Below are 20,216 nucleotides of genomic sequence, written 5' to 3'. Positions count from 1 at the left end.
TATACTGTTCAGATAATATCAAAGCGGTAAAAAGTAGCACTTAGCACATTAGGCCCAAACATATGAATAAAATCAGATAATAAATAAAGCCAAATACAACAATTATTCTAAGCTCGAATTCTGAACCCTGAACCAGAGATTCTGGGTTCGATCCCCACCAGAGTCGCCAGAGCTGTCACACCTCCTTTTTCACCTACACCCCAGAATGGAGTATAAAAGAGTTTTTTCCAACTTAAAGTGACAATCGAAACGCGATTATTTATTAAAAATTCAGAGTCGCCACTTGGGATAATTTATGGTGTCCCAAGTCACCGGTTCAAATCCCGAATCGAGGAAAAGATTGACTCTGTATTACAGTCCGCGAACCAGAAATCCGAGTAAGGAATTCTGCTAACCCGGGAGAAGGTGTTAGGCATTCCCGAGTTTCGTGGTTTTAGCACGGTCGCTCAACTTTTATATTCGACTTAATTATCTGATTTTAGTACATGTTTAAACCTATGTGCATTTTCAACCTTAACCGCGTTTATTCATTTTTAGGAAGATGACAACGTTATTAAAACACGTCTTGAACCACGTCACATAAATGCACCTGTGGTCTTTGATATATTTTAACATGGTTGAGATTTGGATTTGGGTCACATAAATGTGCACCCGAGTCCTTTTATCTAATTTGATGTAGTTCAGTTCATGATTAGCAACCCAATTTTCGTACTGTGACAAAATCATGTTCAACTATAACCAATTCGAGCAAGCATATGAATAGATAATTAAATGAGCAAATTCAAAACTATGAAAAATAACTACACAAACAATGGGATCATATCACCAAATTAATCAATGACACTCCAAAACTCACTAGCTTCCAGCCTTGAATATCCAATAATAATACAAAATTCGCCTAGTTACTAGCATAAGCACAATTTCTTTTTTAAAAAAACGGGTGATAGGTGACTCCTTTGAATTAAGTAGTAAGTCTTTATTATTTCAAGCCTTTTACTTTCAGAGAGTTCAAATACGTATTATGAAGACAAGGTATCCTTTGAAATTTCAAAATGCAACAATCAGCCATGATTCTCATTTTCAACAAACAGACGGCCTAACCAGTCGTTATAATATCATACACCAGATGCATGGTCTAAAAATGACATAGACAACAATGAAAGAAGTAGATGTAACAGTTATATTCGAATAACTTACAAAAGATTGGCTCAGTTGGAAACGAACAGATCCGGAAACGAACAAAGAACGACGAGCGGAGCCTCGATTGGAATCGACAGACTCGAATGACAGATGGCGTACTAACCGGCTTCCGGCGAGGCTCGTCGGATATAGAGGTGAGGCGGAAAAGACGAAGGAGCGAGAGGGATTTGGAGGGGTGAAGTTGTATCCCTATTTTCGTCTTCGTCTTATCTGTTTTCCGCTAGGTCCTGTCCGTGGTCGCTGCTCAAGGAAGATGAAGATGCTTGTTTATTTTCAGGGAGACGATTGAAGGTGATGAAGCACGGCTGAAGGTGATGAAGCTTGGCTACTTCTGTCTAGGTCCAGGCATTATAGTTCTCTATAGGTTGAAGAAGAAGAACAACCAAATGGTCTCTGTTTTTCGGTCCTTGTTGCTGAAGAAATGAACAAACGAGGGAGTCGAAGAAGACAATCCGAAGGGGGGAGGGGTCCTGTTGTTCAGCTGCTTGATTTTTTAGTGTCTTAGGCTTCAAGGTTGGGTCGAAAATGGGGTCGCCTGGTGCTTCTAATGTTGAAGAAGCTGATGCAACGCTGGGGGTCGTTTGGAGAAGACGGAGACGGGGGTGGGGGTCGTTCCCTTTTGGCGCAGCCTTTTTCCAGTCCTTTTTAGCGTTCTTCTTTCCACCTTTTGATTTTTTTAAGCATTAATTTATAGGTGGAGTCTAGGTTTAGGTGTATTTTTGTGTATTTTGCTCATTAGTCCCTAGGTCTTTTGTGTTAAGTCCTTAGAGTCTTCTTTATTTGTTTTTGTTCCACCTAGGCTTAATGGACTAATTCGAATTGGGCCAAGAATTGGATTCTAAAACTCTTAAAATTATGATCCAACACCTTAATTGACTCATTTTAAAGTAAGATAAAAAATACTACCCCATGCAAAAGCTAACATGAAACTATTATATATTTTTTTATTTTCAAAATTATATAAAGATGAAAATATGGTTCTATTTTTGTATTTTTTTTGAAAGATACATACTAAAATATTTTTTGTAATTTTCATTTTTCTTGTAATAAAATAAAGTAAAAGAGTAAAAATGAGTTGAAATAGCTATATTAGGCCTAAATTAAATATTTTACGCTAAAATATAAAAAATCTTGGGGAAGGGCAAAAATCACATGTCTACAGGTGGAACGCGGGCGTAAGTAAACGTGTTGTCGGGTCTTCCTTTGCTTCTCTTTGACAATATTTCTCTAAGCATCTAACTCTATTTCTCTTGCTTTTTTAGCCGTAGCAACCTACCCCAGTGCGGTTTCGGACCTCCAGGATTGGGCCGGCCGCTTATACTCGATTTGCTCTTTGGCCTGTTTGAGTAATTCAGCTGGTTTTTTCCTTCTTTGTTCAGTGAGGTTTCTTAGCTAGGTGAAATTCCAGCAATTTTGTTGTTCTACACCTAAAACAGCATTGTCCTTTGCAGTATTCATCTCAATTATGCCCAAAATCTGTTAATAATCTGGTGAATTTTGCAATGGCTCAAGAACATTTAAATTTATCTGCTTTGTATCAGAGGTTAGCTTTCATTGAAGTCCTAGCATCTTTGATTCCTGCATTGCCTTCTCATTCAGTATCAGAGTCGATACCTTTCCTAATAAGGTGGTGGGGGAAACCTCAGCGAGGATAGGTGTTTCTAATGGTCCTCAAACCGCTGGTGATTGAACTCGAAAGGTGATTTGCTGTGAAGCTTTGCTTAGACAAACTCATATCGGACTGGGAAGGGTAAGTTAGGGCTTTAGGGGTCATATATATAAGACAGAATTAGGAATTCAACTATCGAGACGCCTTTTAAGTTAATATCAAAGGAAACAAAACCACGAGGCGAGGCTCCCAAGATTGACCAAAGCGAACAATAACTTGATAGTTGGGCTCATAACTGGTCAATATCTGGAAACACAATTCAGGTCAATATCAAAGGAAAACATGATTGTTTTGGACTTGCAATAACTGGTCTACTATACCAACAAAGCCTCAATAACTCATAAAACATTTACATCTATCTGTTTTGTGTCAGATGTTAGCTTTTAATTAAGTCCAACATCCTTGACTCAAGCATTGCCTTCTCAATGTTACATCATTAATTAATAACTTCCCTATGTACATCAAATAACATGAATAGAAACTTACTACACCCAATTATTTGGTAGAGAAAAATCATGGAAACGAAAAGAAGATTCCCCTGCAGTGTCCCTGTCAAGCCTTAGCTCTGATCCATCACTATGGCTTCCTCTCTCATCTTCAACTTCTGGAGGCAATGGCATCACCTGATTCTCATTCGGTTGGCGTGCCAACCGAACTTCAGGTGGCAACGGTGGCAGCATGGTCGGGGAAATATTCCTTGACCGAGTAAAGGTGCCACCGCCTGGCACTGGGACTGATCGGTCCCAAAGAAACACGTGCATGAGAATGGGAACCTTTGCGTGGCGATGCAACGAGAGTTTTTGGCTGAGAGAGACAGTGTCGAAGCATCGGACCGCCCCTGTCGGAGAAACAATCCATGGAAGGACCTTTTGGTTGGATATTCTTGATACAACTAAAAGCTTGCACTCTTTGGCTGCTTCTTTGTATAGATTGATAAGGCCTGATCTTGAGGATGGTGTATCCTCATCACCTTCAATGACTGATGATATGTGAATGAAGCCCTATAGAATATTAAAAAAAAATTAGTCAATAAATAAGAAGAAGAATATGAAGAGCAAAAAGTAGAAACTTAATATGGTTCAGTGAAGTTTCACATAAAGCAAATGTCATGTGAATCTATGTATATGTTCTAATTTTGAACCAGACTAATTATTATTTATATCAGAATTTAACTATTATATATGGAAACAGTCTCTCAACCTTAATAAGGTAGGGGCAAGGTCTGCATACAGTCAATCGTACACACTATCCTCTCCACCCCAGTGACAATATAAAAATTCTTATTTAACAGTCTCTCAACCTTAATAAGGTAGGGGCAAGGTCTGCATACAGTCAATTTAACTATTATATATAACTATATTTTTGGCTGTAGCGTTAGGACGACCAATTCTCGTAGTTGTATAGCTCTAACACAACTGACTCAAAAAATGGTACTAAAGACAACTAAGGTTTGACCTACTGCAGCATTAGGACAACCTCGTAGTTGTACTCCCTGACGCAACCACTCAAAAAGTGGTAATAAGGACAACTACAATAGGTTTGACTGTAGCATTAGGACGACCAGTTCTCGTAGTTGTATTGTCCTAACACAACGACTCAAAACTAAGAAGTTTGTAATAAGTGATGGAAAATGGAAGTAACTTTACCTCTTCAGTTCTGCTGATGGCAAAGCCAAGTTTGACATCAGTTTCTTTGATTTTGATCTCAATAGGAATTTCTCCACCAAGAGGGGAAAACCAAAGACGAACTGCTCGGACAACACCAATATCAACTCCATGGTAATCTTCAAAGCCATATAAACTTGCATTTGCAAGGTTTGTTAAATCAGAAAGTGATCCTGCATTTACTGTGCAAGAAGCTGTCTCCCCTGATATCTAAGAGGAAAACAGAAAAGAAGAAAGTTATTTGTCATTAGTTGATTTTACATAGAAAATTATTGTATTTCACATTTGTAGCAAAGTATTAAACATCAATATTATGAGAACTTTAGAGCTATGTTACATCTTATATGGACTCAACTACCAGTATGTATTCTATAGGAATGTGCATATTTGGTAAGAGTTTAACTTGTATAGAAATTTTTACAGGTCACTTAAATGTAACTATATGTGAATAGTCCGTACATAATAGGATTTGTGACCTGTAAAAGTGATTTCCTGCTATGATTGGTTAGAATATACCAATAGTGCAAAAATCGTTTACATTGTCGGTGCATATAAGAAAAGGTCCCTGCTAGAAAGGGTTAAAATGCACTGATGGTGTAAAAACTTTACATTATCAGTGTATATTAGATTCAGTGTAAAGAATTTTTACCAATATCACTATATATATTATAACTTGACTTATTTCTCAGGTTACTAATCTTATTTCTTATGGATCGTACTATAGTAAAGGTGATCTGATAGTGTTAAAGTTGAAGGGGAACATTAGCGCAACGGTAAAATTATATTGTTCACGGTTCGAGCAGTGGAAGAAACTACTAATGCTTGCATTAGGGTAGGCTGTCTACATCACATCTCTTGGGGTACTGCCCTTCCCCTAACCCTACGTGCTATCTTTTTTTATTGTGTTAAAGTTCTTGTAAAACTGATGGTGTATAGAAGTTAAACCCAAATAAAGAACATATGAATATTTACCTTGGTAAGTAGAGACTCAGTCTGGATATTCATGAACACAATGGGAACACCAGAAGCTTGAGAAGCATTAAGCCAAGCATTTGCTCGAGAAAGAGTGTCTTCTAAATCATTGTAATGAATAGAAACTTTGTCTGAGGCTTTTGGCAAGAGAAGCAGAGAGTAAAAACTACTTGAATTTGGAACTGCTAGCAACTCATTCATTCTCTTCTCCCATGGATAACTAACATATCCTTCTTGAAGTGGAGTCCTTGTTAATGCTGTCACCATTCTTGATTTCCTTGAAGCTGCATTTATATAATAACATTTGTATTTGAGTTAGAGTATTGCAACGGTAAAGTTATCTCCGTGTGGGTATAAGTTACGGATTCGAGCCATGGTAGCAATCATTAATGTTTGTATTAGGGTAGGTTGTCTACATCACACCCCTTGGGGTCAATGGCGAAGCCAGGAATTTTCACAAGGATGTTCAAACTTGAAAGAAGTAAAAAAAAAAACTAACAAAGGGTGTTCAATATATTATGTACCTCTAAAACCTGATATTTTATCTATATATGCAGTATAATTTTCCGACAAAGGGTGATCAATTGACCACCCTTACCAAAGGTAAGTTGCTCGCACACGGGTTCAAGTGTTCGAAATGAGTGCAAATCTAGAAGTCGGATCCTTCGAGGTGTAAATTCTAAGATTCGGGGATACGAATCCTAGTATAAATACGGGTGCGGGGATCCGGCTAAAAATAATTCTAAAAAATAAAAATATAAAAAATATCACTAAATTATGAAAAATTTTATGGAATACTTATGTATAGCTTATAAAGGGGGCATTTGCATCTATACCCGCTTTTTGTGTCATGTTTTAACTTGTGCCCGCTTTGCAAAAAAAAATTATAAGCGTGCCCGCTTTTTCGCATAACTTCAGCATACAGGGCTGAAGTAGCAAAGGCAATCACGCAAAACTTCAGCATTCTAGTAGTCGGGCCTGAAGTTCAGCTCTAGAACTGAAGTTTTTGTTTTGTAACTGGCGAATTTGTAACTGGCGAACTTCAGCTCTAGAGCTGAAGTTTTTGTTTTGTAACTGGCGAACTTCAGCTCTAGAACTGAAGTTTTTGTTTGTAGCTGGCGAATTTCAGCTCTAGAACTGAAGTTTTTATTTGTAGCTGGCGAATTTCAGCTCTAGAGCTGAAGTTTTTGTTTTGTAACTGAGGAACTTCTAGAGCTGAAGTTTTTGTTCTATATTTGATTAACTTCAGCATGTTCAATCCCATCCAAAGCAGATAGAAGCACCATTTCTTTTGGCAAGTCCAAGTAAAGCAGCACACTAAAAACAAGAAGAATAAAGTCGTACTCTAAAGGGAAAAAGAAAACTAGAAATGGTTTCATAAACTCCATGGTGCTTATCGCCAACTGTTGTTTCCTACAAACCATCATCTTGGTTTCAGAAACTTTTCGATAAATTTGCTTAGAATGGAAGGACTGTCGAACGGCCCCATTGTTATCATCTAACAAATCTATCTATGCACAATCCAATCCAAAGCAGATAAAATAGGAAAAATTTCACATAAGAATAATTGGGCTCCCTACTTCTGCTGTTGGTGCTGCTATGGAACTTCAGTTCATGGGATGATTGCCATAAATATGAAGTAGAGAGCCCAGTTGTTCTTACGTGATGATTGCCAAGTGGATATAAATTAAAAGTTTTAAAAAAATGAATATAGGTTAAATGGACCCGTGCAATTTTTACATTATAAAGTGTGATTTTCTTTTTATTCTCAAGTTTCAAATAAGTAAAGGATTGATTTCCTAGATAAGATATGCTATTTTATTCAAATTTATCCTAGTATTGGTTTTGATTTCGGGAATTAAATTGTGTATCGTCTCGAATTTTTTCGTCCGTTGAGGTCAAAGTACCCAAAATTATTTGACCAAATCCGGTACGGATCCTATACACACACTCATACTAGTGTCGTATCGACATGGGTACGGCACCTAAACTGTCATGTCGGAGCAACTTAGTACCAAAGTGTAGCTTCGCCCCTGTTTGGGGTGCGGCCCTTTCTAGGACGCTGCATGAATGCGGGATGCTTTGTGCACCGAGCTATCCTTTTTTAGTTGTGAATAATTTCGTGTGCAATATTCACAAATAATTATTGCGACTTATAACCTTTTTCTCCCTTTTTCCCTTGATTAACTTGTCCTTGATTATGACTTTAGCAACAACTTTTGCTTCCAAATAAAAGATATAAATTCTCATTGATGAATCCATTTGAGAATTTTAATATCCTAATCTTAGATATATCCGATTAAAGTTTGTAAAATAACCCTTTAAAATTATTAAGCTGGCCCCCTTAGTTAAACAGTTGGTCTAATAATGGCACTAAAATAAACTTGTATAATTTTCTACGAACTATTTGCAAATCATATCATATAAATACTGATCACTGTCAGAATTGGTGTGCTTAGTTCTTTGGACACATCATAGCCCCTCGTGTGGCACGCCGTCCACTATATATATATATATATATATATATATATATATATATATATATATATATATATATATATATATTCTCATCTCATTGTATTATTTAATCGCGATAAGTTAATATAATTCGTTGTAATGATCACTTATTGATTTTTTAAACCCTGAGATCCTTTATTTTCCATTATTTAATCTGATTTTGAAGCTATTAGTTAGCTATCAAATTTGGACCCTTGGACAGACCATGTAGACAAAGCTGGTTTAATGCATATATCTTTGTCAATGTGACAAGATATCAATTACAAAATTTAAAAAAAAAAATCGTTGAGAGGTTAGACAAATACCTAGTCAAAGGGCATGCATGACAACAACCATAATTATAATATTTTCTGAAAAATATATATAACTTACCAACAAAAAGAAAAGGCCTTGAAAATGATATCGGATTAATTAATTCCAACTTGGATTTTTAAATAACTTTGTCAAACATTTGAAAACTTTGTGTATTCTCACAAGTTTGTTCATTTTCAATTTTCGAAATGGTAGACAAGATATTTGTAGCTTGTGTTATAAGAAAACATTCAACAACTAATTCTAAGATTAAAGATATAGAACATGTATCAGAAGATAAGATAATTAAGTGCAAGATATATCATTGCATACGGCATATTCTTGGATTTTTATTTTTTTATAACCGTAGTCCGGCTAGCTTGCGTGCATATTCTTGGATATTTTTTAAGAAAAATAAATGCTTCATATATATTCAGCAATTTAATGGAGCGTTTAACTTTTATATATTGATAGTCTTTTAAAGAACAATTACAACTAATACATAACAATTGGAATTATTAGTAGTCAGAAAAATTACACGATTGACTATTTACAACAGCTTAAATTTCATTAATAATTAAAAAAAATTACACTATCGATGGATATAACTAAATTGAATCCTTAAGTAATGTGTTTTACATTGTCTTTCTATTTGAATTCCAAGTTTCGACATAATATGAACATTTGACCTAAGTAAGACGAAATTAATTTTCTTGAGAAATGGTATATTATTCAATAAAGAACATAATAATGATGAACAAGTTCTTTCTTTTGCTGAAATAAAATTTCTCAATTTCTGGTAGTTCGTCAAACTAAAGTCAACAACTCCTATATCTTAGGTAGGGTGTACAAACCGAACCGGAAAATCACACCAAATCAAAAAGTCAAATCAAGCAGATAAAAAAATTCGATTTAGGTTTGGTTTGATTTGATTTGGTATTGAATAAAAAAATTCAAACCAAACTGACATATAAATATATAATTTTTATATATACATTTAAGACTTTATATAGAATTTTCTTTAAAAAATATCTAGAAATATTTGGAATTTCTTAAGTGATGTAATACTTAATAGAATATAAAATATTCCATTTTGACTTACTTTAATTAATGGATTATATCATCACTCTCTTATCAAGTGTTATTGAAATGCGCCAATCTCTTTGTTCTTCCAGATTCATATATATATCAGATCTATTAAATTTTTATATTTTTTTTCGAATTTGAATGGTATTTTCATAATATCAAATTAAATAGAACATATCATTATTTAGGTATCATATTAATTTTATGTTTTATTAAATTCAGCTAATCTTGAAATGTACATCAACGAAAAATTATTCTTAGACAACTAAAAAGTAAATATCATGTGTTACTAAAAAAAAAGTTCTCCCATGCATAAGAATTTTGTAATAGATCATATGTTTGTTTGTTTTTTAAATTTTTAGTAAACATATTTTTACTTATCAAAACTTCAACAAAGTAATATTGAAATAATATTCATGTAGCAAAAAATCCTATAAACCCGACAAAGACAAACCAATCCAAACTCATATAGTTGTTTTAGTTTGGTTTTGATAAAAATATACAAAATATATACAATAATTCAGTCAATAATAAGATGTTTTTAGGAATACAAAATATACAATAATTCAGATAATAAGATGTTTTATGTTACGGAGTTACTCCTATAATTTTGTCAAAAATCGATAGCACAATTCGGAAAACAGTCAAAGATCTCCAAATTTAATCATTTTGAGTTATATCTCACGTATTTCCGAATTTCTCAATACGTGAGATAATTTGCTTAGTTATCATCTTAAATCTTATATATATGACACTATCAAGTAAATATTACTTTCTAAATATCAGATAATTTTATTCACCAAAACTTAGAAAAAGAAAAAGAATTCTGTCTCATTACATAACACAACTAGAAAAATACGAGTTAAATCGATTCTCGAATGCAAAGATAATGCTCATTAATCCTATTTTTAGCTTTTCTTTAAAAAAAGATAGAAATATTTCAAAATAAATGCAAAATAGGCAGACAAAGTCTACTAAAACGTGTGAAACAAAGCAAGTTGTATCAGCAAACGTCGAAGGAATAGTAATCAAACTACTACTGTAGAAAAGAACCAAAAAGTCAAAAACAAAGAAAAGTCAACCATAAATTCGTACCTTGTAATTCCAAACACTCCATTTCTGTCCGATCAACAAAACCAACGGCATAGTTTGGATCATCAATAGCCCTAAGCATATACTGTTTCCTTCCGGCAAACTCGTTCGGAACGATACATGCCTGTCGAGACATAATATAATTAAAATCATATTTTTCCTAATATGATATCAAAGCAGGCAGAAGTACTGCGATTTCAGTACCTGTAACTCGGTGAATGACTCATCAGATCCACGTCGAACTCGGACACATATTGAAGTCTCCTTAGCTTTAAAAGAAGTATGCATGATCTTTTGAATCCCATTTTTTCCATTCTTGAATGGTGATTTGAGAATCATGTTCCCTAACCGAAGCGACTCCACAATATCGCCCGTTTGTAGCATGTTTTCGGTCCATTCATCGGATTTTGAGCTTCCTTTTAAGCATTGTATAGATAAAACTGAAGATGAAGAACTTACTCTTGATGTTGTTGAGAATGAAGAGTTTGTGCTTCTGGATGAGTTTGAACGTTCCATGGGCATTTCTTTTGTAATTTGGACAATATATATATAGCTGTGTTTTTTGTTGTGAAAGCTTAATAGATCAAAGTTTAGGGAGGAAAATAATAAAGATAGGAGAGGGAAGAATAAGGTTATGAAGATCTAAGTTGGTTTTTTTTTATTAAAACCTAAATCTCTCCATTTCATTGAAACAAACATAAAAAGGACCTTTTGAGGTTTTCTTGGAGAAGTTTAGGGAAGAAAATAATAAAGAAAGGAGAGAGGAGAGAATAAGGTAATGAAGATCTAAGTTGGGTTTTTGATTGAAAACCTAAATCACTTCATTTCTTGAAAAACAAAATAAAAAGAACTAAAAGGGGTGTTTTTCTTGTGAAAGCTTAATAGATAAAAATGGGTTTTTGATTTTTTTTTTAAAAAGAATCTTTTTAGAAAAGGTAAGAGAGAGAAGTTGGTTGGATTGAGGATTTCTTGGAGAAGTTAAGGGAGAAAATAATAGAGAAAGAGAAGAGACTAAGGTGATGAAGATCTTTAAATGGGTTTTTTTGAAGAAAAAAATATAAACTATATTTTCTATTAAAAAAAAAGAATATAGAAAAAAATGATTTTTTTTTTTGGGGGGGGGGGGGGGGGGGGCTAGGGGTGCATGGTAGTTGAGGTTGTTTAATTTGGAGAAGCTTAGGGAAGAGAATATTAATGGAGAAAAAGAGAGAAGATGAAGAATGGAAGTCAAATATGGAGGAGAGTTGGGAAATTTAAATACGCAAAGATATCTAATTTCATGGAAGTTGTAAAAGTCTTTTTTAGTTCTTTCTTTTGTTTTTACTTCAAAACATGCACTAGAATATTAAATACTAAGCCCTTGACTTCATCTTTGTCGTTCTAATGCAAGCAAAGACTTCATAATTTCTATGAAGTCAAGAGCAGACATAATTAAGGTTACAAATGCTATAAAAAAGAACAATAAGCTTAAATACTACTCCATCCGTTCACTTTTAGTTGTCAAGTATTCTAAAAATATATTTTTATTTTTACTTGTTACTTTTCGTATAACAATAGAAAAATAATTTTTTTATTTTTTATTTTGCTCTTAACATTGATTACTCATTCCAAATCCATTAAGAATATACACCAATTAATATGGGTATTATAGTAAATTATGTACTTTATTTATTATATTTCTTAAGGGTGCGGAAAATCAATAATGGATAAGTAAAAGTGAATGGAGTAAATATTATCTTAGTTAATTAAGTCATTTCTTTTGAAATTTCTTTTAATAAAAATTTAAATTTGTAGAACTTTCACTTTTGAAAAGTCTTATTAGAAAAATCATTTTTAATCTTAGCTTGCAGAATAGTAAACTTAATATTTCTAAAAAAGTTTTCGAGAAACTTGGAGCAGTCGTATTTTATCATTTTTGTGGAAGTTTCAACTCTCAAGAACAATAATTCTATTAGATGCAAGTTGGTTTACAAAAATGCCAACTATGATGGAAGAATATAATATACTAACTGAAAAGACAGATAAATTTAAGGACAGAGGGATATGTTCCCAAAACCTTTATGCCTACGATGAGGGAAGAATATACTAACTGAATATTTTAATTGTCTTATTCAAAAAAAAACTTGAATCTTGAATAGTGATTTTCTTTTAACTATTCTTGAAGATTAGTTCTAGGGCCGGACATATATCGGATAAAAGCTTATTGGATTATCGATATCGGGTTATTGGGTTAACAGTTCGGTAACGGTTTAGAATTTTTGTAAAAATTGCACAGGGCGCCCTATTTGGTCTCCCCTATTTAACCTATACTCATTATTTGTACTCAGTTTTTAAACAACTTCAGTCCATTTCTCCTCCTCCTTCGTTTTCTTCTTCTTCTATTAACAACTGAAAGGCACTATGATTAATTTCGCTTTTAGTGCAACCTGAACAAAGAAATCAAACAACAAATAATAAAAGAATATAACTTTCTACCTCGACTAGGCAAGCAGACAAATAATCCGTATATTTTTTAATCTCTCGCAATACTATTTTACATTTATGATGAACTATATGGAAACTGACCCATTACTTCTTATTTTGAATAAACTAATTCTGTCAGATTCATGGAAAGATATTGAACTGGTATTAAACTTGTATTTTAGTCGCATGTAATTATTGTCTCCTTTTTCATCTTGAGTTGGCTGCTGCTTCACTTGGAAATACTGGGATTCAAGTTTTTGCTTATGGTCTTATGGATTCAACTTCAGCTTATATAGTGCTGAAATTTTTACAAATGAACTAAATAACTTCAGCATCTTCTGCTGAAGTTTTTGAAAAAGCTTATCCAAGACAAAAAAAACTTCAGCTTATTTAGTGCTGAAGTTTTTACAAATGAACTAAATAACTTCAGCATCTTCTGCTGAAGTTTTGAAAAAGCTTTATAACAAAACTAATGAATTCAGGACAAAAAAAAACTTCAGCTATTTTAGTGCTGAAGTTTTTACAAATGAACTAAATAACTTCAGCATCTTATCCAGGACAAAAAAACTTCAGCACTGCCTTTGCTACTTCAGGCCTGTCTAGTAGAATGCTGAAGCTTTGCGTGATTGCCTTTGCTATTTCAACTTTGTATACTGAAGTTATGCGAAAAAAGTAGGTACGCTTGCAATTTTTTTTGCAAAGCGGGCACAAATTAAAACGTGACCCAAAAAGTGTGTATAGATGCAAATTTCCCAGAATTTTTTCATTATTAAGTTATCGGTTCGGGCCTCAGTTTGCCAATTTTCTTAATGGGTTAACCAATAACCTAATAAGAATTAATAAAACTACGACTTTATCCTTAAGTATATACATACATCTAGGACTTGTTGTTTGTTGTTTATCCTATGGTTGTGGTTATTTGTTGTTTGTTGTTCCACTCCTAATTAGCTACATTTTGACATCTTATGTTTAAAGGGCTAACACATTAAGAAAATCTTTAGTTGCGAGCTTCTGAAGAAGTTTTGATCTAGATTGAGTTATTTTATCGGGTAAACCGATAACGGTTGATAACCGATTAACCGATAACCGATAACCAATTTCTTATCAGTTCGCTTATCGATTTTGCATACTTATAAACCGTTAACCGATATGTCAAACCGATAATATTCACAACCGAATCGAACCGACCGATGCCCGCCTCTAATTAGTTCTGCACGTTTGAGTTTCGAGGTGAAGCTTATGAGTATATGGAGATTAAGAAAAATATCAACGGCCCTGAACTTTATCTTTTGTTTTTTGATTTTTATAATTTTATTGATGTCCGTTATCTGCATTGGGGCATCAAATTAATTTGAATTCAAGTAAGACCTATTAATGTGGAAGCGCTCTCTACCATAAGTAGTATGCAGTAATGAATACTAATTGTATATGTTGATATTATATGTTGGTGAAACCATGAAAATTCAATTTATACCTAAAAATTATAAAGAAATGTTTTAAGAAAAATTCACTAAATATCTATAAATATTTGAATGTGAACTCAATTACTGTCAAATTTATTAATGGTCGATGTCGTGCCCCCTTTGTCATCGCGAAATTGGATTTATGACATTTTTGGTTGGGACAACTCTTTCCTTTTGAAAAAAGGGTTTGCATTTTTGAAGAGTCGCCACCTACGATTTAAGGTGCGTTAGGACACCTATGGGGTTCATTTATAACTACGTTTGGTAACCAGAGATAGGGTAAGGGCTTGAAATTATCCTAAGGGGAAGGTGTTAGGCACCCCTCAGGATCCACTAGTGTGGTTCCCGGCCAAACAGTTTTTGTGAAGTACAAGTAGCAAATAAACAAGTATGGCTCAAATAGTAGGGGATTTAAGTTTAAATACACAAGTGTTCCAAAAAAACAATTAGTGAAAAAGCGAGATTTTTGAAAAGAATTACAATCTAAGCATATTCGTGAATGTAAAAGGGGGTGTCCTAGGTTTGTTTATAATATGGATCACATCAATGCAATACCCGGTATGACACTCCTAAAAAGAGGGGCTACACGTGGCATTAGCGCACCGGTCATCATATCCATATCTACCCTTTCCCGACCCGTGAAGGTAATTAAAGCGAAGGTTGCACTGCTAAAAAATCTGGTTGTAGCGACGGACAAATTTCGTAGCTAAACAGTAAAATTCGTCGCTAATCTCATTTAGCGACAAATTAGCGATGGATTAGCAAGAAATTTTGCTAGCTACGGGCTATTTAGCGACGACATTCGTAGCTAAATCCAATTTTTTGTAGTGTTGGTCTCGACCTCTATTGCATGTTGTTACCTGTCCATTCCTACCAGTCCCGAAGGAATTTAGGACTACTATCCTATAAAAAGGGGGTTCTAGGCAGATCCTCAGGTTTTTTAAAGGCAAAATACTAGGCGACAAATAAGAATACATAGGACCGCATTTAGGGGGAAAATATAGAAAACAGATAGAAGGCTTAGATACATCTCCACAAATAGTGCACATAGACAACACGACTCATACACAAATAAGGTCCACGTTTGAACTCGGAATTCTAAAGCATGGTATCTAAGTGATAACAGTAGAACCAGATTTATTACATGACTTAGAAAAGAAGTCCGAATCAGGCTTGCCTACTGATTTTGACACGTTGACAGTTAAACATGAATCACAAAGACAATTCTGGTTTTATTTTAAGTTGATTACCTAAGACTTGTCTAAGCGTAAAATAATATGCAGGAGTGACCAGAATTATTAAAACAGTTTGGAAGTTATTTTACCTAAAGCAGGATTTCTAAGTGTGGAGCATGGTTGCAATATGGTGAGTGCATGAATAACAAATTGTGTTAACATGTTTACCCTAAGGCAGGATTTCTAAATGAAATTTCAGAATATGTTTACGTGGGCAGAATCACATAATAGCAGCTTATTTTATTGTTATTATCTACCCTATAGACAGGATTTCAAAGTGTGGATGAGATGCTAAAAACAGTACATATAAATCCTAAATAGCATGATATCTAATGCATGGTATGCTTGGCATGTTGTACCTAAACATGGCTGCTATTGTGCATAGAAAAAGTAAACCTAGGAATATGGTTTCTACCCTAGATTATACTACAGCATGTGTATTACCCACTCCTTTTCACTATCCAACCCCAGAGTCGTTTACAAATTATTACAGACCAATACTGAAATGAATTACATAAGAAAGGTAAAAATTACACTATAGAGAGCCTGAAACAGGCCCAGACTTTCAGCACCTGATTAGGACTTCCTCCCTGAGTTATGTAATAAATTACCTCAAGTGCCAAGATTGTTTCATAGTCTTTCTCATATCTAGGTGTGTCAGAGTTCCCTAAGGACCTCAAGGGATCCCGGACAGTGCTCACACCCAGATTTCATAGCCAATATAGAGTAAGTGCAGTGTGGAAAGACCAGCTTTTATGTGTCCAAGTTCAGAGGGAGCTCAAGGGTCCCAAGGCAAGGCTCACCCAAAAGGGGCAGAACCTAGTAGTCTAAGAATATATGTGAGAGTGCTTGACATAGATTTAAAAGAGTTGAGTTGGAAATAGTTTTGACAATGATTAGTTTGAAATAAGTTTTGGAAATCCAATGGAAGAGTTTGCCTTGGTGAAAACCAGTTTGAAGAAGAAAAGAAACAGGACAATCAACAACTCAAAACCAAATCAACATGCATAGTTCAAACACATACAGGGAAAGGAGAAATTGGGGACAAGTAGCATATTTGCACACAGGTTAACACCATAGAAGTACTACAGAACTTAAATATTCACAGCAATAGTCTATCACAAAAGGTTCATGCCAGGAGCTTAACAGTATTAGATTAAGAGGCGCTAAACAGAGTTACTCATTAGGTTTAGGGGGGAAGGGGGAAGGGTCATATAATGACTAGGTGTCACAAACATATGCTTACAATGTATTGGGGGTTAGGAGGTAGGGCAGAAAAGTAGTTGAAAAATGTAAGAAAGCAGTAGACATGTTGAATTACAGGGAAGGGGTAATCACATGGCAAAATAGGCATGCTATTTGCAAGGGAGACAGCAGAACCACAAGTAGAAGCATAAGAGAAACAAAAGGAAGTGCAATACAAATAGAGACATGTTGTTTTGGATGCTGTAAGTTAAACTGAAGACATACCAGTAAAAATGAGAGAATAAGTGAAGAGTAGGAGTAAAGAACAGTACAATGAAGAGAAGTAGAGCAGTAGTGTGTAGAGCAGTAGAGTAGTAGAGCAGTAGAGTAGTAGAGCAATGTAACCACTCAGTTTTGGCTTGCAGCCGACTGAGTATCAAGTAAGAGAGTATGTATGTGTGTAAAAGAGAGTTCAGAACATTGTAATTTGTTCGTCCTATGCTAAAGAGGGGGTAGAACATTTATAGTCTGAGAACAGGCAGGAAAATAAGGTAATAAGTACTTACTTAGCACAATTGTAGAAATAATACAAATCAGAATCAATTAAAGACCCGGACTCCCTTCAATTAGGGAGTCATAGTTCAAACGGGTACAAGTTGTATCAAATAGGGAAAAGAATTACTTATAAGACTGATTTTACCAAAGTAGGAGTAGTAAAAGCATGTAACATGTAAAAAGAACTAAATACCGAATATTTTCAAGTAAGAAAAGTACACGTTAAATAACTAACAGCATATTTGTGCACATAAATAAGGTAGAGTACAATTTTAATTCTCAAAGTTAGTTCAAAGAATCACGAATGAGATTAAAAATTGCAGGGAATCAGCACTAACTAAGGAAAATATCACAAAATTAAAGAGGCAATTCAAAAAATCAGTACAAAATTACAAGAAAAATATACGAAATCACATATTCAAGGAAGATATCGTAGGTCTAAGGAGATTACACAAAATCAATATAAATTATGTGAACAATCAATAAAACAAATAGTCGGACCTATTAAACGATAAATAACATGTGTTGAACAAAATCAGAGAAACCCTAAGAACAAATTAGAGCAGGAAGCACAAAAGCATATAGAACATATATGAAACCTAGAGAATGTTCATGAGAGACATGCAAACACATCGCAAACGGACTCAAACTTCAAATCGAACCCAGAAGTATTAGGGTTTCTTAACAAAAATGAATCGAGCAAAAGGTAAGACTCAAGTGATGTTTAAACATGCTAAAAATCACAAAGTAATTGCTAAAAATCAGAAAGAAATCGTTTTTGCAAAAGGGTTTTGAAACCCTAGTCTGGAAAATGAAGAAATCGTTTGAAATCAGAGAAATCTTTTGAGAAAAATAGGTGAGAACCTTAAAAGACACATAGATCCATCACAGATCTAAAAAGTCGGAGGATTTAAAGCTAGGGTTTCCAGAAAAGTAGTAGAGATGATAGAATAGGTCAAGAACTCATAGATCCATAATAAAACAAGAAGAAGTTCTTACTCACAAACGAAAAATGGCCTGAGACAGGCTGATAAACAAAGTTCCAAACCAGAACCAATTGTGGTTCCCTTGAGAAAATCTCAAGGATCGAAGAAATCGAAGAGTCATGGCATGTGGAAGACCAGGTCCGGTCGGAGAAGACATAGAAACATCGTAGGAGGGGTTCACACCCGGTGATGGCGTTTTAGGGTTAGGTTTAGGTCTTAGAGAGAATTTGGAGAGGAACGGATTCAAGGGCGGTGCAAATGAGAGAATGGGGTAGGGTTTGGGGGGTCGTTGGATGAAAAAAGGAAAGATATAACGTGGACCGTTGATTTGGGAGATCAACGGTCGAGATTAAATAGGGTAGGTGGGTTTCGGGTTTGGGCATGGGTTGATAGGGTGTGGGTCGGGGTTTTAATTGTAAAATTGGGCTGGGAATTGAGGTACGATTTGGCTATATGAAAGCCAATTTTGGCTATAATTTAAATAGCCAGGTTTTCCCTATTTAATTTATAAAATATAGTAGATAATTTCTGAAAAATAATTTAAAATGATAAAATGATTTTTAATACATAATTAGCAATTTAAAAATACAGGATCCAATTTTATGCATATAAAACGTAATTAAATCTTAAAAGGGCTAATATTGCAATTATGTGCAATTTAGCTTTAAAAATACTAAATGTAATTATAAAAATATATAAAAATTACATTAGCCATATTTTGGCATAAATATAGAAATTCAATAGATGATTTATCAAAATAATAGTTTGGAAATAATTATTGGGGATTTTATGGATAAAAAGGGAGAAAATAAATCAATTTAAAACCTTGAAATTATGAAAAAAATAAAAATAAAAACCTTGGACATGCTTAGATATGTATATATATGTTATTTTGAAAGTATTTTGCATATTGAAAATATATAGGGGAAAATTGGGTATCAACAGTCGATATAATATTTTTGACTTATTGCTCTGATACAACAATTTGGCAATATCGTATGAAAGAAAAAAAAATACTCTAAGCTAATTTTCAATCTAAATTTCCATAACACAAACAATTCCAATCAATATGTATAGTCTGCTACACTATATAGAAAAACTGGTGGATAATAAAATTTATGAAAACGGAAAATACCTAATATGTAAACTTCTTGGTAAGTAATTTAATTGGCACTTAGTGGAGTGCTAGACAATATAATGTATTTAAAAATTCTCATACGTATATGTGTTCCCATCAAATGACAAGTTTTTTTTTTTTTATAATTAATTAAAGTTTCTAGGTCGGCAAAAAGATGTAGCCAAATGTCCGACTTACAACAAACAATTTATTTTTGGACTATGATAAAGATTTTTTAATTGACGTGCGCGATTAAATAATAGTATGCAATAATGATAACGTAAAAAATATTTATACACTGAATAATAGTGTTTGAGTTTGACATGCTTGAATACTACTAATTCACGTATTTTTATTCCTTATCATGTTCCGTATAAATAACAGATAATTTACTCTGTTTAATACTGGAAACAAAATATTGAATTAATTATGCAGAGTTTAATAGTAGAAATTATCCGTGTTATGCAAAAATTAAATTGGTAATGCAGAGTTTTATGTTGAAAATCAAATGCTGTATGTTGATGTCCATGTATAAGTACAAGCAATGTTCTATAACAACAAACCAATATATTCCAACAAGTGGGGTCTGGGGATGGTAGTGTACAGTGTGTAAGAGAGGCTATTTCCGGTAGACCCTCGGCTCAGGACAGAACAAGCAATGTTCTAAGAAACCAAATTAAAATTGTGTTTTAAAAAATAGCCATATAAAGACTTAGGAAGA

General features: G+C 34.0%; 1 protein-coding gene across 1 annotated transcript; it reads right to left on the bottom strand.

Annotated features, from left to right (window-relative positions):
• Window positions 1-3,173: 3,173 nt before the first annotated feature.
• On the bottom strand, window positions 3,174-11,576 carry LOC107788073 (uncharacterized). Its single transcript, XM_016609723.2, has 5 exons — window positions 10,696-11,576; window positions 10,495-10,615; window positions 5,506-5,789; window positions 4,516-4,743; window positions 3,174-3,870 (listed from the first exon to the last, which is right to left on the bottom strand). Exons 1-5 carry the CDS (start codon window positions 11,011-11,013, stop codon window positions 3,355-3,357), a joined length of 1,467 nt encoding a protein of 488 aa, XP_016465209.1. The 5' UTR covers window positions 11,014-11,576; the 3' UTR covers window positions 3,174-3,354.
• Window positions 11,577-20,216: the final 8,640 nt, after the last annotated feature.

Source organism: Nicotiana tabacum, chromosome 18, assembly GCF_000715075.1.
Source record: "Nicotiana tabacum cultivar K326 chromosome 18, ASM71507v2, whole genome shotgun sequence".
NCBI lineage: Eukaryota > Viridiplantae > Streptophyta > Magnoliopsida > Solanales > Solanaceae > Nicotiana > Nicotiana tabacum.
The sequence above is the reverse complement of the archived record's forward strand: the minus strand, read 5'-3'. Positions and strand labels throughout refer to the sequence as shown.

What these genes read in the sequence shown, in the direction of transcription:
- LOC107788073 (XM_016609723.2), bottom strand. Translation starts at nt 11,013, where the DNA reads ATGCCCATGGAACGTTCAAACTCATCCAGAAGCACAAACTCTTCATTC. An exon ending in GGAGTGTTTGGAATTACAAG is followed by an intron (nt 5,790 to 10,494) that starts GTACGAATTTAT and finishes ATATAAATGCAG; the next exon opens with CTTCAAGGAAATCAAGAATG. An exon ending in CCATCAGCAGAACTGAAGAG is followed by an intron (nt 3,871 to 4,515) that starts GTAAAGTTACTT and finishes AATATTCTATAG; the next exon opens with GGCTTCATTCACATATCATC.